General features: G+C 43.2%; 2 protein-coding genes across 3 annotated transcripts in view; both read left to right on the top strand.

Annotated features, from left to right (window-relative positions):
- COPA (COPI coat complex subunit alpha) overlaps positions 1–3,382 on the top strand; it is a 46,761-nt gene extending 43,379 nt beyond the window's left edge. The window contains exons 28-33 of the mRNA XM_058539588.1: positions 314–450; positions 727–913; positions 1,002–1,112; positions 1,423–1,584; positions 2,252–2,446; positions 2,708–3,382. Coding sequence (XP_058395571.1) covers positions 314–450; positions 727–913; positions 1,002–1,112; positions 1,423–1,584; positions 2,252–2,446; positions 2,708–2,767 — 852 coding nt within the window. The 3' untranslated portion in view covers positions 2,768–3,382. The remainder of the gene's footprint in view (positions 1–313; positions 451–726; positions 914–1,001; positions 1,113–1,422; positions 1,585–2,251; positions 2,447–2,707) is intronic.
- A 3,788-nt stretch (positions 3,383–7,170) lies between these two features.
- On the top strand, positions 7,171–14,020 carry PEX19 (peroxisomal biogenesis factor 19). Of its 2 annotated transcripts, none has more exons than XM_058539587.1 (8): positions 7,171–7,259; positions 8,714–8,823; positions 9,249–9,414; positions 9,856–9,941; positions 10,154–10,315; positions 11,176–11,352; positions 11,591–11,635; positions 11,801–14,020. In XM_058539587.1, the coding sequence occupies exons 1-8, from the start codon at positions 7,190–7,192 to the stop codon at positions 11,882–11,884; spliced, it is 900 nt and encodes a 299-aa protein (XP_058395570.1). In that variant the 5' UTR covers positions 7,171–7,189; the 3' UTR covers positions 11,885–14,020. The 2 variants fall into 2 exon arrangements, with proteins under 2 accessions (XP_058395570.1, XP_058395569.1); XM_058539586.1 differs by having other exon boundaries at positions 7,171–7,292.
- The last annotated feature ends 10,672 nt before the right edge of the window (positions 14,021–24,692 follow it).

Below are 24,692 nucleotides of genomic sequence, written 5' to 3'. Positions count from 1 at the left end.
TCTAGCTCACGTCAGTGAAGTAAGCACCCCTTCATGAACAGGTGTATGTTTTGAACACTAAGCCATATGTTATAATAATAATAATAATAGCAACCACAACTGCAACAACCACTAACATTTATTCAGTGGTGACTGTGTACCAGGCACTGTCTTAAATGCTGTATAGGTATTATTAAATGAGGTACGTCCTCTAATTAAGTGTAATTTACTGATGAGGAAACAAGTACAGGGAAGTTAAGTACTTTGCCCAAGGTCAACTAGTTTTTAAGTGGCTAGGCCAAAACCCTTATGTTTCTTTCCTCTTGTATTCCAGCTCCTTCACGACCAGGTGGGGGTAACCCAGTTTGGCCCCTACAAACAACTGTTCCTACAGACCTATGCCCGAGGCCGTACCACCTATCAGGCTCTGCCCTGCCTGCCCTCCATGTATGGCTACCCTAATCGCAATTGGTAAGGCCCCTTGCTCCTGGCTTCTATCTATTCCAGCTTGCAGTAGATATTTCACATGGTAGCCTCAGGGATAGTCAGAATTGTCCCAGAGCTGAGGTCTCCTAGTAGGAAAAGATCTTCAGCTTACCACTCTATGAAGTTTGGTTTACACCTGTTGCATCCTGTTCCCCAGCTACTTTCACAGTAAGGTGGTTGTGATCATATTGCCAGAAAAAGAAGTTGAGTCTTAGTGGGCTCCTGACTATCCTCTGTCGTCTTCCTACTTTTCCCTTCCAGGAAGGATGCAGGGCTGAAGAATGGAGTACCGGCTGTGGGCCTGAAGCTTAATGACCTCATCCAGCGGTTGCAACTGTGCTATCAGCTCACCACAGTTGGCAAGTTTGAGGAGGCTGTAGAAAAATTCCGTTTCATTTTACTCAGTGTGCCACTTCTTGTTGTGGACAACAAACAGGAGATTGCAGAGGTAGGAGGGGTCTAGCCACTTGTCCTAGTTATGGGCACCCCTACGTTCTTGCCTCTGTACCGTGACCTTCCTTTGCCTTTCTCTCCAGGCCCAGCAGCTCATCACCATTTGCCGTGAGTACATTGTGGGTTTGTCCATGGAGATAGAAAGGAAGAAGCTGCCCAAAGAGACTCTGGAACAGCAGAAGCGCATCTGTGAAGTAAGATCTCTGGGCCTCTGAGCAGTACAGAGGCATCCTCCATTTAGGTCTGAATTCTTTAATTCCAAACCCAGATCTCAATCTGGGGAGTAAGAGAAATTTGGGCCCATTTTGGTGAGGAAGGGATGTATTTCTCCACCCTTCTTTCTCTTCCCAACAGCCCTCCGCACCTAGGAGGCAGAAGTCCTCTCTGCTTTATTTATAGTCCTGTTTTTATTTGTTTTGTTTTTGATGCGTATGTAGCAGCTTATAAATGACCTATCCCAGCTGTAGCATCAGCCTGGCATGTGTTCCTCTTTTTCTCCACCAGATGGCAGCCTATTTCACGCACTCAAACCTGCAGCCTGTGCACATGATCCTGGTGTTGCGTACAGCCCTCAACCTCTTCTTCAAGCTCAAGAACTTTAAGACAGCTGCCACCTTTGCTCGGCGCCTGTTGGAACTTGGGCCCAAGCCGGAGGTGGCTCAACAGGTAGATGGGAATTCCTTCAGTGAGCATAGGGGAACCAGATCTAGTCTTACATGGAGAGAGTAGAAGACCGAGGTCCTTGCCTCTGAAACAAAGCACTGAATAACAACATCCAACCAAAAGAGCCAACAGAGTGCCATCCTCTGTTTATTAACTGGCATGAGTGCCTCTTTTTGTTCCTGGAAACTGAACTAATAACTTTAGACATGGCGCCAGTGTGAGAGTGTCCTGCAACCTAGAATAGCTCCACTGTACCTGAGAATAACCCCATTCCTGTCCTTAAGCTCCAGATATCTCATTACCACCATCACTAACCTCCACATACACATACATGGCTCACTACTTGTGTTCTCCAAAAGCATTCTTCTTGGCCAATGAAAGCCAGTTTTAACCCTTTCAGGCCTGACCCTGATAAGTCCCAGGCTTGGTGGAAGAGTGTGGGTCTAGATCTGTGGAGCCACTTTAGTATTGAGAAGGGGAAAGCCTGATACAACAGGAATGGCGATTGTTACCCCTTCGCTTAGGTCCTGTACAGAGGACATATTCCGTATTGACTCAGTATGATTATATCTTGCATCAAAGATACTACTAAACCATGATGATAAGATCACTTGAGTTGTAGTATACAGCTTTCAGTCCTCTTAAATAAAATATTCCTTCCCTCCCTTAGACCCGCAAAATCCTGTCAGCCTGTGAGAAGAACCCCACAGATGCCTACCAGCTCAATTATGACATGCACAACCCTTTTGACATCTGTGCTGCATCTTATCGGCCCATCTACCGTGGAAAACCAGTGGAGAAATGTCCACTCAGTGGGGCCTGCTATTCCCCAGAGTTCAAGGGTCAGATCTGCAGAGTCACTACAGTAAGTACTGTCCTCAAGAAATGCTTCTGGGATATTGAGGGAAGGGGGAAAAAAAAGAAGCATATTGGTCCTTTTTTTCTCCTATATTTGCCCCTAGCTTCTTGAGGTAGTGATACTGGAGAAAGCTCGAGCTTCTTCCTACTGCTATAAGTAACAAACAGTAACAAAACATTCTGTGCTTATTGAGGAATGGAGGGAGTAAGCTTTTTAGGCTTCTCACGCTCACAAATCCCTAACTTTTTCCTGTTTCCTCTTCCACAGGTGACAGAGATTGGCAAAGATGTGATTGGCTTAAGGATCAGTCCTCTGCAGTTTCGTTAAGGCTCCCTTTGTGTGTGTAGGGTCAGTCACCATGTTTCCCACCGGAGAATTAGTCTCTCTGTCCTTCTAACTCCCTCTTCTTCAACTACCCTTCAGATTGTTGACATTTAGCTCTACCTGCCCTAAAACCTAGTGTCCTTTTCTCTTCTTCTCTGGCTAATCAAAATGTCTCAACTTGACTTTGTTTTTTTTTTGTTTTTTTTGCCTCTGAGGACCTCTCATCTTCTCAAGGTGATTACAGTTGTGGTCACAGTTGGCCTTGCCTTGCCAGCTTAGATCTTTGAAGAAACAAATGAAAACTCAGTGATGAACATGTGTTTAGTAAATTCCTTCGAGATTTATCCTTTCCCTCCCCACCACCTTTGTATCATTTTTGCTAGGAAGGAGCAGCATGTAATGAATAAGATGGCATATTTTACTCAGTCACAACAAACTCTTAGCCATCCCCCATTTTCCTTGGGCATTTAAACTCCCAGGCAGGTACCCTCTCTCTGGCCAGAAACTTAAAGTCAAGTGGTTTTCCAAAAATGCACATCACTTTTTATTGATTTGTTCTTTACAACCATTGTTCTTACGTTTTGTTTCTCACACTAAATAAAGTAAATTTCTGCGACAGTTTCGTGGCTTGCTGTTTATCTCCTGGACATTCTCTTATTCCTACTTACTCCATGCAGCTGCCCCACCAAAGCAGATATCTTTCATTCAATAATTATTTTTAATTACAAAAGTAATAAGTACCCATTGTTTTAAAAAAGCACATATTTTTCATAGGGTATATTAAACTGCTTGAGAATGATAGCAAGTAGCTCCCCTATTCTGTTATTGACTGCAGCCTTCCATCTATTGCTAATTACAGCCAGTATTTACTGAGCACTTACCATGTACCCGTCACTGTTCTAGATGTTTTGTGTAATATACGTATATAAAGTTAATTAGTAATGCTTTGTATATGTTACAGTGATTACATTGGCAATACAGTATTTGCTTGTCATGTGCTAAGACTAATTGGGTAGACTGATGTACTGTGCCTTTGATTAAAATATCTACTTTTTTCATTTTAATTTCATGTTTTCAATAAACAATACACTTATATAGTTCAAAAACCAGTAAATGTAAAAAGCTGTTCTGTAGCTTCTTCCTCTCACTCCTTTCCTCGGCCACCCAGTTCCTATAACCTTCCCAAAACAAGTACTGTTGTTAGCTTTTTTATATCCTTCCAGAGATTTTTTTATCTATATGCAAACAGATATGAATGTTCTTCCCTATCCCCGTGTTATACTTGAAGCATACTATTTAATGATTTTGCACCTTGTTAATTTTTTCATTTAACATGTTTTAGAGATTTTTCCATATCAGTATATTAGAGAGCTTCACTCTTTTTTTTACTTCTTTGCCTATGTACCATTGTACTATTTACTGTAATTTATGTAAGTTGCCTTCTTGTTGATGGATATTTGGGTTATTTCCAACCTTTGGCTGTTATAAATAGTGCTGCCCGCTTGTCAGGCCATGCTGTGGTGGCGTCCCACATAAAGTGGAGGAAGATGGGCGCAGGTGTCAGCCCAGGGCCAATCTTCCTCAGCAAAAAGAGGAAGATTGGCATGGGTGTTGTTAGATCAGGGCTGATCTTCCTTACCAAAAAAAAAATAGTGCTGCTATGAATAACTTGAATATACATTGTACAGGTGGGGAAAGTGTGTCTGGAGGATAAACTAGAAGTGTAATTCCTGCATCAAAGAACACAGGCATTTATATTTTTTGAGCTTTATGAGTTGCTGTCTTAAAACATAGTATCCCCAAGCTAAGCCTGCCTTCTCAAAAATTTGCATACTACTTTGATAACATTTTCTCAAGTTATAAACATTCTTTCTGTAAAAATAGGCAAGTTGCTGATAAGTTTTGGCAAAAAATCTTTTTGTTAGTTTATTAAATTACAGAATTAGCTTTGCATACAAACATAAACATTCTGAACTGAAGGATATGAAAAAAGTGGACAATCCATGCCTCCTGAAGCTTATGTAATTGAGAAAACAAGATGGATATATGTGAAATAACTGTGAATACCAGGTAGGAATTTGAAGTTGGTCAATAGACAGTGGAGAGTCATCAAACCTGAAGCAATAGAGTGATACAAAGAAAATGCTGTAAAATACTGTTTTGTCACTATACATTAGAAAGGCCAGGTGGTGAATAAATACTGAGATCAGATGTTGGGAGTGTCAGTAGGAAAAATATAAAAGCAGAAGTAAGTGTAAGAAATAAGGCAAAGGAAGAATCATGCTTGTTTTCAACTCCATCTTAATTCTCAGTTACCATCTAGTGTTTTCCTTATTGACATGCTTATATTACCACATTAATGTAAAGCCAATAGAAATATGTGTCTGATACAACTAGTCATATTAGAGGTACACACGTAAGCAGTTGAGAGTTGAATGAGAAAGCCTGGAATTGATTATGTTACAGATGCTGGGGAGAAAGAGGTTAATCAGGGACGGATTAAATTATAGAAGTTTAGAATTGAAAAGGACGTTAGAGTCCCAACTTTACTGTTACGTATTTTTAATCTGAGGCCTAGCGTGGTAAAGGGTTTTGAACAAAGTAATTGACAGCGTCGGAACCGGAACTTAGGTCTTCTTACTCTTAGTTGAGAATGTTTTCTTCCAATCACAGCACTTGTGCTTGGAAGAATACAGTAGGTTTTGCACAGGTATGACTTTAAAAGTATGTGCTCTATCTGGAAGGAAAGAGTAAATACCTAATTTGGTGCTTAACACAGTACTCAAGTGTGTGTTTAGCAAGCTAAGGATGAAAACCGTGATGTGCCTTTTCATTTAGATGTGATTTATCCCTTTTAAACTTTTTTCTTTTTTTTTTTTTTTTTGTGAGGAGATCAGCCCTGTGCTAACATCCGCCAATCCTCCTCTTTTTTTTGCTGAGGAAGACGGCCCTGGGCTAACATCTGTGCCCATCTTCCTCCACTTTATATGGGACGCCGCCACAGCATGGCCTGCCACCCTGGGCTAACATCTGTGCCCATCTTCCTCCACTTTATATGGGACGCCGCCACAGCATGGCCTGCCACGCAGTGCGTCGGTGCGCGCCCGGGATCCGAACCAGCGAACCCCGGGCCGCCGCAGCGGAGCGCGCGCACTCAACCGCTTGCGCCACCGGGCCGGCCCCCCTTTTAAACTGTATAGCACTTTATCCTTACCTCTTAAGACATGTACCTTGTGCCATGCTTACTGTGTGTATGTCTAATCCTACCTCCACCCTAATTCCCAGTCAGCTACCATACAGCAGGGGCTGGTCCTAATTTCTGTATCCTCCAGTGTGCCCAGCACAGGATCTTAAACAACGGTAGGTGCCCTCTAAGTGCTAAAATAGATTTGTGTCTGAAGCAGTTGGTGCATTCTGACAGATCTAAATAGGAGAACAATTCCAGAGGAGGGAAGGGATGTCTAGAGTTGTCTCTATCTAAGCCTCCCCCAGCTTCACTTGATTGGAGGTTGAGTTCTGTATGGAGAAAAGGAGATAGGTCAGGGAAGGCAGGTCTATTACTAGTACATTCGAATTGCCCGCTTGCTCAGTCTGAAGTCCTAGAGTTGCTTTTTCTGCCTGATTTGATTCGACTAACTTTGAGTTCTGACTAAGTTCCTGGCACCGTGTCCTTTAGTCTGACAATTTTAATGGAGAATAGGAAATGAGAGAGATCCACTAGATGCTGCAGAGAAAAATTCCTCGTTAGGGTGTGGGAGAGCAAGGAATGGCCAATGAGTGCCTACTAAATTTTAGGCCCTAGCTTAAGAGCTGGGGATACAGCAGTGAAGACAACAGATGAAAATCCTTCCCATCATAGTACTTAAACTCTAAAGGGGTGGGGGAGACAATAAATAAGTAAAATACATAGCGTTAAGTGTTGAGAAAAATAAAGGGGATAGGCAGTGTATATGTATGTGTGTGGGAAAGGTTGCAATTTTATTTAGTGAAGCCAAAAGAAGGCATTTCAGAGACGATATTTGAGTAAAACACTGAAGGAAGTGAGAGGAAAATAGAATGTTATGTGCCATAACTGTCTTAGTGGTTGTACATGCACAGCTTCTGGTTATTTGTAGGCAGTTTGTCCCAATCTGGCCTACTCACAGCTCAGGAAGAAATAATGAAAGACCTACTTTTCTAGATAATGTGGGAAGTTGAAAAAAAGGAGGCTAGGCCAGTAAGAAACCTGGCAGAAGATAGCAGAAAGTTCTCTGTTCAATGGTTCCTGGAGAAAGAGGAAAAAAAAAAAAAAAAAATCAAAGCTTCCTGTCCCTTTAAAAATGGCGGCTCCGCAGCGGCCGACAATACCATTGATTGGCAGGAGGGGCGGGGGCGGGGTGGGGCGCCGCGGAGTCCCGCCTCCTACGGCAAGTCGGAGGTAGCAAGATGGCTGCCGCTGGGGCAGACTGTGGTGTTGGGGCCGACGCGGACCGGGAATTGGAAGAGCTTCTGGAAAGTAAGAGCCCGTATTGGGAAAGACCCAAAGAGGGTGGGTGTCAGGACCAATTCAGGGGGTTCAGTAAACTTGAGATATTTGGGCGGAACAGGAGAGGCTTTGTAAAGGTTGGACTGGGGGGGGAGGGTCTGACTGCGAACCCGAAATCACTCTCCCTTTCCTGCGCGGTGGGGGCTGGGGAGCCCACCTCGGGTCCCTGAGCGGCCCAGAGCGTTGATCTCCCTGCCTGAGGGGAAGCAGTAATCCATAGGACGGTGTTTAACGATCCCGCCCCAAACTCCCCTTACTTTAGGTTATTAGTAAGTTCTTGAAGTCTAATTTCCTTCCCGCCAGCACCAACACTCGGTCCTTGGTGGTCAGCGAACCTGACACTCACGGATTGTTTATATTAACTCTTAACAAGCTCGTAGTGCGTCCTTCTATGCGCTGTCCTGTCCTCCTTAATACAAAAGACACTTCTTTCCGTCTCCCAGTCCTTTCACCTTTCTCTCACCAGGCCCCTTTCCAGTTCTTTCATCATGTCAAAACTCGAAACGACTCTTTTCCCATTATTTTGAAAAACTGAGAAGAGAGGCCTCAAGGGAAGACAGTTCGCCCTCTTGAGGGTGGATGTGCTTTTCTTCCTTAGCCCTGTCCACTTCTCTTTTGGTTTCTTGCCCAGAGTGGGGACAGTGTCCTCCCCCAAGGCCTGGCAAGTAGAATGGTGGTGAGGACACAGGCTTCTCAGGGAAGAAGTGAATGTTTTTTTCTCTTGCCCTGTCACAGAGATGTGGGCAGGCAGAAAGATGAACAGAACGGGTGAGGAGTGCCAAGTGACTCTGTGAATTGGTATACGGTTATCTGCAGAGATGAGGCCAGAGAGAGCACTGGCAGCTCTTAGGAGCTTAGCTGAGGAAAGGCTAAATTGAAGGATAAGAGAAGAGAGTTTAATGTCCTCCGGTGGAGTGTAGTGTGGAGTCCCTCAGTTTGTGGTAGTACCAGGACCCATGGGAAGCTGGGTGGGACATCTTGTGGCTTCTACCTTCTTGCCAAAGATTATTCTCTTTAGGGCTCCAGAGTGATTTCAGTGGGGTTAAGGATATCTGTGTTCTCTGCTCCTGTTGAATATTCGTATTGGATTTCTGGGGAATCATTAGAGTGTGGCAAAGAAGGCACTGTGTAGATGGAGATGTCTCTGCCGAACTTCTTTTAACTCTCTTCTCCCAGCTCTGAGACAGATGCTTGTTCCATCTCAGGGGCTTTCTTCCCCTTTGATCACAATGAATTAGGTAATGGGGAGGAAGAGGGAGGCTTGTTGAGGGATGGGCCAGGAAAGAGAGTTTCAAAAAAAAAAGGAGAAAACTTTAGGAAAGTTGGCAGTTTGCAAGATTGTGCTTTTAATGCTTTGCCCAGAAACCCCCCAGCATTGCATCTTCATCCATCCCCAACACACACCATGTCTCTTGTCTCTGAAGGTGCTCTTGATGATTTCGATAAGGCCAAACCTTCCCCAGCACCCCCTCCTACCACCACGGCCCCTGCTGCTTCGGGGCCCCAGAAGAGATCGCCAGGAGACACTGCCAAAGTATAAATTCCACCCACTTAAGGGAGGGGGAGGGGATGGGCATGCAGTTCTGAGCAGAGGTGGGGCAGGCCCCTGTGGGCCAGAGGGGTTGGGAGGAGGGTGCCTTGGCCTCATTGCTGAGTGCTCTTGCAGGCCTCAGTCCTTGTGAAACAGGGACTTAAGGTTGAGTGGAGGAATCGCAAGGAGGTTTCTTGAGAAAAGAGCAGATTTAAATGGTTGGATTGGGAATGCCTCTCCATATCCTTCCCTGAGTGGCCAGATGCCTTTCTTGCTGTCCTCATTAAGAGAAGTAGTTAGAATGTCCAATGGAGGTGGGTAGGAGGGAAGCACTGCATTTCCCAGAGCCACTGCCTGCGGCTTCTGTTAGAGGCCAGGTGCAGTGGGGTGCCAAGTAAGAGATGCATTTTGACCACTCCTCCTTGCAGGATGCCCTCTTCGCCTCCCAAGAGAAGTTTTTCCAGGAACTGTTCGACAGCGAGCTGGCTTCCCAAGCCACTGCAGAGTTCGAGAAGGCAATGAAGGAACTGGCTGAGGAAGAACCCCACCTGGTAGAGCAGTTCCAAAAGCTCTCAGAGGCTGCTGGGAGAGTAGGTGAGGAGGGGGCATCAGACAACTGGAAATATCTGAACAAATCTCTTCAGTCATTGTTGTTTGAAAACAACAAAATTCTTAGTAAAGTTGATTGTAGTCATGATATCACTGCCATGGAGTGGGGCGAGGAGATGGGAGGAGGGATGAGACCCTCTTTAATGAAAGAGATGAGATGGGTTGGAAAGTAATAGAAAAGATGATTGAAAACGGACCATTTTAAAGGTCACAGTGTTATTGTAGGTGTCATCGTGGAGAACAAACTGACACACAGTCCATCTAGAGAGGTGAAAATGACTATGAAGATAACCATAGCATATTCAAAGATTTGGAGTGCTAGTGATTCACTAGTAAATGTTCCGTATCCAAGCTGTTAACCAGGTCAGACTAGGTAAGCAAACAGTTAAAATCCTAATTGACCTTGGCTCTTTTGATCTTTCCTAGGCAGTGATGCGACTTCCCAACAAGAATTCACTTCTTGCCTAAAGGAGACATTAAGTGGACTAGCCAAGAATGCTACTGACCTTCAGGTGAGGGGGAATAGGTAGGGGACCATAGGGGCCCATTGCCAGACACTTGACCAACAAAGTTTCAAAAGACACACTCTCTTGGGTATCTTCTCAAGCCTGTCCCTGCTTCACTATTTTGCTACAGGCAAGCTTAAATAGTTCTTTCCATCTGAAAGGGTGGTAACATCCCAAGAAGGCAGTATACTTGCTCACCTCTCTCCTCTCCTTTCTAGAACTCGGGTATGTCAGAAGAGGAGCTGACCAAGGCCATGGAAGGGCTGGGCATGGATGAAGGGGATGGGGAAGGGAACATCCTCCCCATCATGCAGAGTATCATGCAGAACCTACTGTCCAAGGATGTGCTCTACCCATCACTGAAGGAGATCACAGAAAAGGTTTGTGAACTTCTGTGTCTGCTTTTCCTGCTCGCTTTCCATTGTATCAACTTCTGTGGGCTACTCTGTCTGCTTAGAGCCTGCAGAGATAGAGTAACTTGAGTGCGCAAGTCCATCTGTTTTTTTCTCCTTTGTTTATTTGGAGTGGGGAAAGTTGGGGATGAGTTGTGTCTCTAAGAGAATAAAGCTACCACGCTGAGGATAGTTAAGGTAGAAGGGGAAATCCTTCAGTTCTAGTTTTCTGTAAACTGGTTCAAGACTGTTGTCTGATCAACCCGTTTTTGCATTTCTAACTTCATTCATTTCTCTAACAAGGTTTCACTGAGAATTTGCTGGCTTTATGCTATGAACAATTTAAGAGTAGTTTAAGTGATGGTCGCTGCCATCAAAGAGCTTATAGTTTTACTGAAGAGATAAAATATTGGAATAGAAGCTTTTCAGTGACACAGGGCAACGTATGGTTAAGTGTGCAATGAATAGTGCAGACCAGGAGTCAGCAGACCAGGGTCTGGGTGGACCAAATCCAACTCGCAAGCTAAGAATGGTTTTTACATTTTTAAAGGTTATAAAATCAAAACAAAGGAAAAAGAAAGCATATGTGACAGAGACCATATGTAGCCCTTAAACTCTGAAACATTTACTATTTGCCCTTCACAGAAAGAGTTTGCCATTCTCTGGTGACCATAAATGCTAGCATAGACAGGTGATCTGGTTGGAGTCAGTGCTACTTCTCATGCTGAGCTGGCTTATTTAGCTTTTCTTTTATGTCCCTCTCTCCTTCATATTTTATTGTTTTTCATATTTTGTTGTCTTATCCATTGTTCGCTTAATTTTTCGCCACCCATGCTCTCTTTCTTTAGTATCCAGAATGGTTGCAGAGTCACCGGGAGTCTTTACCCCCAGAGCAGTTTGAAAAATATCAGGAGCAGCACAGTGTCATGGGCAAGATATGTGAGCAGTTTGAGGCAGAGACCCCCACAGACAGTGAGGCCACTCAGAAGGCTCGTTTTGAGATGGTGCTGGATCTTATGCAGCAGGTAAGGCTTCCTCTTGTTGTCTTCCCACTGATGCTGTCTGCTTGGGTGTTCAGTGGAGGAAATATCTGGGAAAGATGCCACACTGCCAAACCCAGCTGGAAGAGGAAGCACAAGAGAGGCCACATAGCATGGTTGTCAGGAGAAAGCAGAGAGACTGTAGTTCAGATTCTTCTTTTGGGCTGCTATATTGTTTTCTGGGATTTTTCTCTATCTCATGTTCTTCTTCCTTATTTTCCAGCTACAGGATTTGGGCCATCCGCCAAAAGAACTGGCTGGGGAGATGGTGAGTATATCTTCTCCTGGATTTTAATCTGAGCCCAAGTTTACAGGATTCTGTAACCTATAGTGATTCTACCTAAGATGATAATTGTGGCTACTGGGGATGGACCTTCAGAAGCTCTAATCCGAAATATGAGCAGCTATCTAAGTCCCTTCATCTCTTCTCCAGCCTCCTGGCCTCAACTTTGACCTGGATGCCCTCAATCTGTCGGGCCCACCAGGTGCCAATGGCGAACAGTGTCTGATCATGTGAAACACAACACGTTTTCCTCCCTGATTCCCAGCCATGGGGAACATCTGGAGTCAGCAGAACCACTGGGAGCTGAGGCAGGAGTGTCATCTGCAGGAGCGGTCTTCCCACTGCCCTCTGTCATCCCATCCAAGATTGTGCCATACCAGCTGAGGCTTTTTCTCTGTCTTTCTAGGAATGAGGTCTGTTCTGAAGGCCATTTCTTTGAGCCCTATCCATTGTGGTTTCTGCTGCTAACCAAGGCCCAGCTACCCACCAGGTGAAGGAAGGCATCCCTTTTAGGGCATACACCTCCTTCCCTCTCCCGAAATAATGTTATATATGGCCACACTGATGTTCACCTTTGCACCCAGGGTTTTCGTGCCTTGTCTCTACTCCCTCTCTTGGAACTGGGGAGCAGGGACAGAGTCCTGGTATTCTGTATTTCTGTAGTTCTCTTGGGCAGGACCTTTGGGAATGAATGGGGAGAAACTTAGCCTGGGCTGGGGCTATAGGTCTGTCACCATGCCCTCTTGCCTTCAACAGACAGACTGTTCTGAATTCTCTGAAGGGAAAGAAAGTGGGGGCTTTGCATCTAATCACAATGGGGTTGAAAGAGAAGCCCTGGCATTCTCCTCTGTCCAGGTGCTGAGCCCTTAACTCCCTGTTCCAGCCTGAGAACTCAAGTTGCTGCCCTGGTTCTTTCTACAGTGCTGTGTGATCTGGGTGAACCCAGCTTTTGACCTTCCTTTCCCCCTACCTCTTCTCTTATCTCTTCTCTTTTATAAATACCTGTTTATTTCAACCTTTCTTTGAGCCCAAGCTGTGACAAAGAAGGGCTCTTCCTGTTTCTCCTCATCTAGTCCATCCGCCGCTCTGCCTGGCCCCCTCTCTCCCTGGCAAACACATATAATTATAGTATCAGGTCTAGGAAATGAATGACTGTTCTTCTCTAGATACATTCTGGCATATTTGAGACGTCTGATTCCTTTGAATCCTGTCCCTTGATTCAGGGAAGTGGCTTGGGAAAGGGGTTGGGGTGCATCCTGGGTCCTTTTTCCTGACTAATAAATACTGTAAGTAAGGAGTGTGGCCTGTTTTTCATCCAGGTTTTTTTCTGATCTTCCTCAGCTTCTGTAAGCTGCAGTGTGAGGAATGTTAGCAGACTAGTTCTGCATAACATTGCAGTGCTGGATTCTGCACCCACCACCCTTTCCCCAGCTCAGTCTGTACCTCAGCTGGCAAAAGAGACAGAATGGCTATCTTTCCTCATTAACTTTGAGTATTTCCATCTGGGAAGCCCTTCAATTGGTATTGTATTTTAACATTTCACATTATTATTATTAATATTGGTAATATATTATTAATATGTTTTCTAAATTATTTATCTTTAAACTGACCTTGCTCTTCTCTGTGGGAGCCAATGGATCTATGGACCTTGGCTGCCATATGTTGGTGGACAGTCTGGTCAGACCAGCTGGCTGTCCTGGTTCAGCCCTCAGAAAATAACTGCCAGAACAAATTCACATTCATCATCTGAGTCACTTTGAGCTCCTGACATGTCACTTTCCCCTGGGTTAAAGCTTTTCACCCCTTAAGATCCCATACGTTCTGTGGTATTGGCAAGGGAGGTAGTGTTCTTGAGGCCTCAGGCTGTCTGGGAAGGTCCAGCTACTGTACCTTATCAGAGTATGTAAGAGCCCAGGTCTGAATCTGAGACTCCTCTACTCTGCAAGAGATGGGAAAAGTACAGGCAGACTTGTGATTATGGCCACAAGGCCTGAATGGCCAAAATTCTCTCCTTATATCTCCAGCCAAAAATTGGACAAGGATAGGGAGGAGGAGGGGAGAACAAAAAAGGGCCCTCCCCCTTGAACAGTGTGCCTACTGTCCTGCTAGTTCTCACTTGTGCTGGCCTGGCCAAGAGCTTACTCCATGAATCTAAACAGATGCCCTAGTCCACTTTAGTTTTCTTCCCAAGTCACTCATTTTCATTTTTATTTTAATTGAACAGGAACAAATTGACCTCAGGTAACTCCCTGTTCCGAAAACACCATCTGAATTATTCTAGGACTTATGAAAGGATGAAGCAGTTCTTCTTAAACTGTCTGTGGTAAAGGACCATGTTTTTTGTTTTATAAATATCCAATCCTTCATACACCAATGTGTGTTCCTGTTGTCCATGACAAGTGTGCTGTTCACACTATGCTACCCACCATGCAAGTCTGACAACACTCAAACTGACCAGCCCTTGTTCAGCAGGGTAAGTCACTGATCATGCGCTTGGATATCACAGCAATGTCAAAATGCTAAAAAGTTTCTAAACACTCTCAATTTCTAACTCATCATGTTGCAGACTGGTGAAAAACTGTCAGACCACCTTCGAATAGCACTGTTTTGGGGCTCTCCTCAGTCTCTCCATAGCTCCATCAGCCAAATTGATACATTTCTATACTTGTAGTTCTCTCCTATGTGAGGGTTGCCTCTAGTGAGCTTTTTCTTCAGCAAGAATGTGTCACTGTAAGGACATCTCTAGTATTTTTCTAGCCTTCCTTTTCTTCTGCTTAAAAATAACCATTAGAAAAGCTTAGGTTTAAGCTGTATGTGAAGTATTTATAGTGCTCGCAAACTTTAAAGAAGGTGCCCCTTTGTACCAAAATTCTGTATGTTAGAAAAGAAATTTGTGGTTGTTTGGATGGTTTCATAAATTGAGAATTGAATTCACACAGAATTTGTGATAATAGGAACATTTTCCTGTGACCCTGGAACATCCTGGCAAGGGCCCCATGAGGTGCTTATAAAATGCTATTGAGAGGGCTTTGGGGGGCTTGGGAAAAACAATGGCCCACAGTAAATGAAGCAGAGATGACAACCATATGAGAAATGATCAAAAGGCTTAGAGAAAGTGGGCATGCAAGAATGAATGTATATTACACTGGAAAACCCACCAGCTGACTATGTTCCTCAGGAAGTCCTTGGGAAAATTTTTTTGTAAATGAAAGGCACTAATGAAGGGGTCACCAGCATCTTTGAGAAGTTTAGAAGTGGCTGTCTCTGTGGGTGGAGGCTGATGGAAGGGGATGTTGTTTAAGAACTGGTTTCCCTACTAGCAGTGGGGATGATAGGATCCTGGCATAGCAGAGGCCATATGGCAACACTTAACTCTCAGAAGCAAGGTGGGTGAATTGCCATACGGGCAGCAAAGTCAAAGTGGAGATGGCAAATGGAATGTGGGTGGTCCTGGGGACCAGATAGATGGGCAGCCAAGGAGGGTATTGATTTATATATAATTAAGAGAGACCAAGAATGGTTGAACAGAAGGCTGAAATCAGTAACTTCAGTGAAAAGTTAGGATTCCTTGCTCAGTTTCTAGACCTGAGACAGTTCTCAGATTAACATATCAATTGAAAGAGCCATTTACTTAGTTAACCATATACTAGGGAAAGAATTCTTGAGTTAGAAAACAGGGATACAGTGTTTGAATTGACACTGATACCCAGGGACCCAAAGCACTGCCACAGCACCTCCCATCCCACCCCATTACAATAGGGAAATATAGGGTCAGATAATAAATGGAGTGCTGGCTCAAATCTGTCTCACAGTGGGTCCAAAAACCCACTTTATGGTCATTTTCCCAGTTTCTAAATGTATACTCAGAATGGACATATTTGGTGGTTGGCAGAAATGCCGAGTAGAAGCCCCTGAAACTATACCCCCACCTCTGCCTACTTAGTAAATAAAAAATAATATTGCATTCTGGGGAAAATGGCAGAGATTAGTTCCACCCTTAAAAACTTAAAAGGATGCAGGGATATTGGTCTGCATCATATCCTCATTTAGTTTTACCTGTCTGGCCCTTGCAAAAACTGGGGATTACAATGTACTACTGCAAACTTAAGCAAATAGTAGTCCCAATTGCAGTCCTGTGTTGGATGTGTTTTCTTTGCTGGCGAGAGTAACACAGCCTCTGGTATAGGTATGTGGGTATTAATATGTACTATCTGGCCCTTTACAGAAAGTATGCTGACCCCTGGTCTAGTTAATATGTTTTTTCCATACTCATCAGGAAGGAGTATCAGAAGCAGTTTGTATTTGCAAGTGATGGCAACAGTATAAGTTCACAGTCTTGATCTAGAGCTATGTTAATTCTCCCCCTCTCTGTCACAGTATAGTCCAAAGGGACCTGGACATTCCGCAGAATATTATATTTGTTAAGCTTATGCTACTCAGATGTTAAGGATATGCTAATCAGATATGATGAACAAGCAGTGTCAAATATTTTGGGATTCCTTGGGGAGACACATATACTCCAGGGGGTGGGAGATAAATCCTGCATAGATGCAGAGCCCTGTCACATTGGTTAAATTTTTAGGAGTCCAGTGATCTGGAGCAGTCTGGGACATTCTCTAAAGTAAAGGATAAGTTACTGCATCTTGTGTCTTTTACCCCAAGAAAGAAGCACAATGCCTTGGTAGGGCTCTTCCAGTTTGGGTGGCAGCATATTCTGTACTTGGGAATGCAAGAAAGGCCTCTGCAGCAGGTCCAGTCTGTGATACGAGCAGCCTTGCTGCTTGGGCCATATGACCTGGAAAATTCCATGGTACTAGAGTTATCTGTGGTAGGAAAAGATGCTGTGTGGATTCTCTGGCCATCCACAGTAGGAGAGTTCCAGCATAGACCTCTAGGGTTCCGGAGTAAGGTGGTGCCATCTGCAGTAGAGAAAGTTTCACCATTTGAAAAGCATCTCCTGGCATACTGTTAGGTCCTGATAGAGACTTAGTGCCTAACCGCAAAGTATGAAGTGACTGTGTGATTGCTTGCCCGTATAACCATGGTTATTGTCAAACCTGCCAAGTCACAAGATTGGGTGGATACAATAGCAATCCATCTTACAATGGAAATGGTACATTCGGGAAGATGCCCAAGCACACTTGGTGGGCACAAGTAATTAAAATGAACAAGGGACCCCAGACCTCCATATTCCCTGTATCTGTTGCACTGATACTTTTCTTTTAGGTCATACCTACGGCAACATCAGAATATCTTCAACTTTGTTTTTGGTGAGGAAGATTGGCTCTGAGCTGACATGTGTGCCAATCTTCCTCTATTTTGTATGTGGGATGCCACCGTAGCATGGCTTGACAAGCGGTGTGTAGGTCCATGCCCGGGATCCAAACCCACAAACCCCAGGCCATCAAAGCAGAGCATGTGAACTTAACCACTATGCCACCAGGCCGACGCCTTCTTCAATCAGTTGACAGAGGAGGAAAGAAAATCTGGGTCTGGTTCCTGGATGAGTTGGCTTGATATGTTAGGGCAAGCCAAATACGGACTACTACTTCTCAACAGCCCCATCAGAAGTGGTCCTGAAAGACAATGATGAGGGGAAATTCTCTCAATGAGTAGAGCTTTAGGCAATGTACCTGATCATCCACTCAGTCTGAAGAGAGAAGTGGCCTGAGGCAAGGATGTACATGAAATCACAGTGAGCTGGTTGGTCAGGGGCCCAGGAGCAAGATAGGAAAATGGGAGAACACAAGGTCTGGTGAAGAGCATTTGGGTGGATGTATGCGAGTGGGACTTATTATTTACCAGAAAAGTGCTAAATAGTAATCAAATGGACAGGATGGTTTCAGGACCACCTGACCTATTCCAGTTCTTGCACAGTGTGCTCATGAATAGAATCACCATGGTAGCAGAGATTAAGGCTATTTTTTGGCCTATTAGCGTGGACTTCTCTCTCACCCAAGGGTGACCTGGTTACTGCTATTTCTAAATGTCCGACCTATCAGCAACAAAGAGGAATGCTGATCCCCTAGTTCAGTACCACTACTCAAGGAGAACAACCAGCCACTTGATGGCAAGTTGAATACACTGAACCTTTTCCATTCTGGAAAAGGCAACAATTTATTCTAACCAGGACTGATACATATTTTGCTTTGCCTATCCTGCCTCAAGTGCCTCAGACAGTACTGCCATCCAAGGATTCAGAAATATTTGATGTTCTGGCATGCCGTCCTACATAATAATGCCTTGGAACAAGGGACCCACTTAATGGCAAAGCGGTTACAGCAATGGGCACATGACAGTGGGATCCACTGTTCCTACCAAATACCTTTCCATCCAGAAGCTTCTGACCTGGTAGAGCAGTGGGATGAGCTTTTGAAGATGTATTGGTGGTGCCAGCAAGAATGGGGTGCTGTCCTTCCCAATACAGTATAAACCTACATGACCTTAAAAGGGTGCTTTATCCCCAATAGATAGAATTCACGAGCTCTGGAACCAAGGTAGAGATAGGAATGACCCTATTCAGCATCACTCCCAGTGATCCACTTGAGGCGTTTGTGTTTCCCATCCCTGCAACTTTAAATTCTGTGGGTCTGGAGGTTCTGGGGTTCAGAAGGGGGATGCGTCTACCAGGCACAACATAAGAATCTCAATAAACTTAAAGATATGGCTGTCATCTAGTCACTTTGGGCTCCTAATGCCAGCAAACTATCAGGCAAAGAAAGACGTTACCATACTGTCTGGGATAATTGACTGTTTGTCATGAGGAGGTAGAACTGCTGCTACATTATGGATGCAGAGAGGAAAATGTTGATGCACGTGTGATCCCTGGCATATCTCTTGGTCCTTCTATACTCAGTTTTAACTGTAAATGAGTAAGTGAAAAATTACAGCCTGATAAGGGCATGATCTCCAGGGGCTCAGAACCCTCACAGATGAGGGTGTGGATCACCATACTAGATAAGACTAGATAGACTAACAGAAGTGCTAGTCAAAGGGAAGATGAATCTAGAATGGTGGTAGAGAAGGGAGATGATGAATATAATTTACAGCTTTGGGACCAACAGCAGCAACTCCTCTTGTAAGTGTCCCCAGAAATTGTGACTAACCAGAATGCTGGAGAAAATGCCTGGATAGAGTGAACTTAATGTACAAAGCAAATAGATCTGAGTGATGCTAGAGGTGGACTGTAGTAGACATTGTTGGTACCCTATCCAAATCCCCTTTACCAGGAAGTGTGCATGTTGGCTGCTAATAGCTCACAGCTGCATCCTCTTGAGAATTGCCCTGTGTGCCAACAGGAGCCACTTCTGGAAACTCCTGGAATGTTATGCCCTCCCAGGGACAGCACCCCAGCCAATGTTATGATGTCAATTTGTGCAAAGAAGTCAGCTGTGATTCTGATAGGGATTGCATTATCAGTGATGATATGCAATCAGTAATTTTCTTGTCAGCAAATGATTCTTTTTTTTTTTTTTTAAAGATTTTATTTATTTATTTATTTTTCCCCCAAAGCCCCAGTAGATAGTTGTATGTCATAGCTGCACATCCTTCTAGTTGCTGCATGTGGGACGCGGCCTCAGCATGGCCGGAGAAGCAGTACCTCGGTGCGCACCCGGGATCCGAACCCGGGCCGCCAGCAGCGGAGCGCACGCACTTAACCGCTAAGCCACCGGGCCGGCCCGTAAATGATTCTAAGGTACAAAATTCTTTCCCCCTTTCCTCAAGGTGGAACATATATGCCATTATGTGCCAAGAGTTCCCAGTGGAAGCTAAACTTAGCAGCTAAGCCCATATCTTTGCCTAGCTTTTTCTCTTGTCCTATCTTGCTTCCCTTACTCTGTTACAGGTTTTATTTGAGAGCATTCCCTCAATAAACCACTTGCACAGAATTCCTTTCTCGGGCTCTGCTTCTAGAGATCCAACCTAAGATAGGAGAAGAGTGGTGTCAACTAAGAGATAAGAATGGAGCAGTTTGAGTTTGACAGAAGGTAGAGCAAAGGTGAGTTCAGTTTGGGAATGTTAAAGTGCTATTGGTTGGAATAGAAGGGAACATTCTCAACTTGATAAAGTGCATCTACAAAAAACCTACAGCTTGAAGACCTACACCCTTAAGATATCATACTTAATGGTGAAAGACTGGATGCGTTTCCCCTAAGATCAGGAACAACACAAGGATATCAGCTCCTGCCACTTCTAGTCAACATTGTGCTGGAGGTTCTAGCCAGGGCAATTAGGCAAGAAAAAGGAATAAAAGGCATTGAGATTATAAAAGATGAAATAAAACTGTATTTGTAGATGGCATGATCTTGTGTATAGAAAATCCTAAGGAATCCACTGAAAAAGCATTAGAACTAATGAGTTCAGCACAGTTGCAGGACATCAGATCAATATACAGAAATCAATTGTACTTCTGTACATTTGCAATGAACAATCCAAAAATGAAATTAAGAAAACAATTCCATTCACAATAGCATCCAAAAGAATACTTAGGGAAAAAAGAATAATTATGAATAAATTTAACAAAATATGTGCAAAACTATACTGTTAAAACTACAAAACATTATTGAAAGAAGGAAGATCTAAATAAATGGAAAAACATTCCATGTTCATGGAGCAGACGACTTATCATTAAAATGGCAATACTCTTCAAACAATCTCTAAATTCAATGCAACCCCTATCAGAATCCCAGCTGACTTTTTTGTGGAAATTGACTAGCTAATTCTAAAATTCATGTGGAATCACAATGGACTCAGAATAAGAAAACAGTTCTGAAAAAGAAGAATAAAGAAGGAGAACTCACACTTCCCAATTTCAAAACTTACTACAAGGCAATGGTAATCAAAACAATGTGGTATTGGCACAAGAATATACATAGATACCAGTGGAATAGAATTAAGAAATAAACCCACACGTCTGGTGAACTGATTTTTGATAAGAGTGCCAAAACCATCCAGTGGGGAAAGAATAGTCTTTTCAACAAATGGTGCTGGGACAGCTGGATAGCCACATGCAAAAGAATGAGTTCAATCCTTACCTCACACCATATACAAAAATTAACTCAAAATAAATCAAAGACCTAAAAGTAATAACTAAAACCATAAAGCTCTTAGAAGAAAACATAAATGTAAAAGCTTCATAACTTTGGATTTGGCTAAAGATTCTTAGATATGACACCAAAAGCATGAGCAAAAAAAGAAAAAATAGATAAACTGGAGCTCATCAAAATTTAAAAGTTTTGTGCTTCAAAGGACACCATCAAAAAAGTGGGGGAAAACCCCAGAATGGGAGAAAATATTTGCAAATCATATATCTGATAATGAACTTGTATCTATAGTATATACTCTCTCAATAATAAAAAGACAAATAACCCAATTTAAAAATGGGCAAAGGATCTAAATGGAGACATTTCTCCAAAGAAGACAAAAATGCCCAATAAATACATGAAAAGGTGCTTGACATTGTGAGTTATCAGAGAAGTGCAAATCAAAACCATAGTGAGATACCACTTCACACCCACTAGGATGTCTAGAATCTAAAAATCAGACATCAAGTATTGGCAAGGATGGGGAGAAGTTGGAACCCTCATACACGCCTGGTGTGAATGTAAAAGGGTTCAACTGCTTTGGAAAACAGTCTGTCAATTCCTCAAATGATTAAACATAGAGTTAACTATATGACCCAGCAATTCCACTCCTAGGAATATACCCAAGAGAAATAAAATGAAACATACGTCTATACAACGTTGTACATGAATGTTTCTGGCAGCATTATTCATAACAACCAAAAGGTAGAAGCAACCCAGATGTCCATCGACAGATGAAGGGACAAACAAAATGTGGTATATCCATACAATGGAATAATATTTGGCTATAAAAAGGGATTAAGTACTGATAACATGCTACAACATGGATGAACCTTGAAAACATTATGCTAAGTGAAAGAAGCCAGTCACAAAAGACTACATACTATATGATTCCATTCATGTGAAAGTCCAGAATAGGGAAATCTATAGAGACAAAGTATATTAATGGTTTCTTAGGGCTGGAGTGGGATGGGAAGATAGAAGGGTGAAAGCTAAAGGGTACTGGGTTTCTTTGTGAGGTGATGAAAATGGTTGAAAATTGACTGGTGATGGTTGCACATATCTGTTAATGTACTAAAAGCCATTCAATTGTACACCTTAAATGAGTGAATTGTGTGGTATGTGAGTTTCATCTCAATACAGCTGTTTTTAAAAAAGTGCCGTTAGCTATCAGGTGTGTGAGTCTGAATCTTGAAGGAGAAGCCTGGGTTGGAAATAAAGACTTGGAAGTCATCATTATGTGGATAGTAGTTTAAACTGTAAGAATGGATAAAATCACTTTGGAAGAACATGTAGAATGAATAGAAAGAGAAGCTCATGAAATAAATGGTCAGAGAGATATAAATAGAACTATGGAATATAGTGTCACAGAAATCAGTGGGATTGAATATCTAGAAGGGGTAATGATCATCACAACTTCAAAGGCAATAGGAAAGCCCAAATAAAAAAGAAGATTTGGTGGTAATAGCAATTGACTTGGTGATAGTAGCAATGAGTCCAACAAAGCAGTGAGCCCAGAAACCAGGTGACGAGGAGGAGGCTTTTATCTCATAGCTCCACTAAAATCACTCTTGTCAAGGTCTTAAATAACTTCCATGTTTCCAAACCCATTTATACCTTAATGACTTCCCAATTTATACCACCCATTGTCCTTTCTTCTATGAGCTTCAGATTCATATTTCAATTGTTTACTCAGTAGCTCCATTTGGAAATCTAACAGGCATCTCCAGTTTAACATGTCTAAAATAGAACTGGACATTTTTCAAAAAAAACTCCTCCTACTTCACCCCCCTCCCCCTCCTGGAGTTCTATCTCAGTAAATTGCGTTACTATTTATCCTCTTACTCAAATCAAAAGACCTGGGATATCTTGACTCTTTATCTTTCACCCCATATTCAGTCTATTAGCAAATCAACTCTGCCACTTTCAAAGTACATCCTGAATCCAACCACTTCCTACCATTTCCACTGCAACACTAGTCTTGCAGGGCTTCTGCAATAGCTTCCTAACTGGTCTTTCAGCTTCTATTTTGCCTTCCTGCAGGCAGTTCTCAAAGAATCACCCAGAGTGAATCTCTTCATTTATAAATCAGATCATGTCATTCTTTTACTCAAAACTGTCCGTGGCTTCTTAACAGTCTTAGGATAAAATCCAAAGTCCTCTCCTTGGTCTATTAAGTCCATAAATGATCTGGCTCCCATCATGTTTTTCCTAATTTCCTACCTGCTCTTTTGCCATGCTGGCTTCCTTGCTGTTCTTTGAATGCATGAAGCACACTCAAGCTTCAGGTCTTTTTACCTTGCTGTTTCCTCTGCCTAGAAGGTTCTTTCCCCAGTGTGTATGACTCACTCTGTCACTTCAAATTCAAATGTCACCTCAGCAGAGGGGCCTTCCCTGAACCTGCTATGTAAAAGAGCACACCTACTCAGGTAACCCACTTTTACCCTGCTTTATTTTCCTTTACAGTACTCTTCAAAACTTAATATTATTGTCTGTGTGTCCCTTTCCTCCCCCTACTCCCAACTCCTGCAGTAATAAATAAGTTCTATGAATGCAGGAATCTTGGTTTGTTTTATTCTCTGCTGCAGCTCTAGTACCTAGAACAGGGTCTTACATGTAGTAGGAACTCAGTAGTTGTTGATGGAGTGAATGAACAGAATAGTAGGGCATTAGATAGCTACTTTGTGCCCTCTTCTAGGTATTGGGGTTACAGATGAAAAAGACATAGTCCCTGCCCTTACAGAGCTTATATTCTAGTAGTATAGTTAGATTACAAATATATAATTATAGGTTAAATGTTATAGGTAAAAAATGTTATGAAAAATACAATGCCGAGTGAGAGGACAGAGGATGGTGGTGTAGAGTACCATTTTAGTTGGAATAGTCAAAGCTGCCTCTGTGAGAAAGTCGCATTTGAGTAGAGATGTGATTAAGTGGAGAGAGTAAGTCTACTAAAGATCCAGTAAATGAACATTCCAAGAAGAGGGAACAAGTGCAGAAACCCTGGGCCTGGACCATGCTTTGGCTGAAGTGACAGCGAGAAGGCCAATAAGGCTAGAGCAGAGCTAGGCAGCAGGAGGAGATGAAATCAGAGAAGTAGGTGCCAGATGGTGTAGGGTCTTCCTTGGAGGCCATTGTGATCATTTGATTTTTGTTGTATGATGAGAAGCTTTTGGAGATTTTGAGCAGGGTAATAATATGACCTGCCTTATAGTTTAAAAGGTCACTCTGACTGCTTTATGTTTAACTAGCAAGGCAGTAATGGAAGTAGACAAACCAGCTAGGTGTCTATTGCAGTAGTCTAAGTAATATATAATGACTTATAATAGGATGGTAGCGGTAGAGGAGATGAGAAAGTGTCAGACTCTTGCACCCTGGCCTTCTGGTCAAAAATCCCCCAGCTTGGCAGCTGGGAGTAACCTTTCCAGTGATCTTCTCTACACTGCCTTTAGATGTCGGAACGAAGCAGAGTGTACATCACCCCCTTTGGAGAAAGAGCCTCTTGAATAGTTTAGCTGCACCTCAAGCTTCTGAATTCCTTCTTTAAAAATGGGTAACTGGAGACTCTTGAGGGGAAGCGGGTCTCGAAGTTATAGAAACCATTTAAGAAAATAAGGTCCTCAAAGGAAATGGGGTTTTCAGAAGAAATCTGGCAAGGACTGCTTGTTTCCAGTATTCAAAAACGGGGCAAAAATGGAGGTCGCCCAAGAGGTTGCCTGCCAACTCGTTAGAAATGAAGTTTATTTCCACCACAACCTTCAAAGGCCCCTAATTCTCATATGTTTTGAGAAACACGAGGGCAGCGAGCCCCTCAAACGCTACAGAAACAACTTTGCCTCTTCGGTAATGCGCACGCGCCCTCTCTCTGTTTGCCGTTGGCCTTAAGCCCCGCCCCATATGCGTCCTTCGAGGAGGGTTGAGAGCCGAGAGCTCGCGCGACCACTCTTCCCTCAGTCTTC

The sequence above is a fragment of the Diceros bicornis genome, chromosome 4, assembly GCF_020826845.1.
Source record: "Diceros bicornis minor isolate mBicDic1 chromosome 4, mDicBic1.mat.cur, whole genome shotgun sequence".
Classification (NCBI taxonomy): Eukaryota; Metazoa; Chordata; class Mammalia; order Perissodactyla; family Rhinocerotidae; genus Diceros; species Diceros bicornis.
This window is presented reverse-complemented; position numbering and strand designations above follow the sequence as displayed.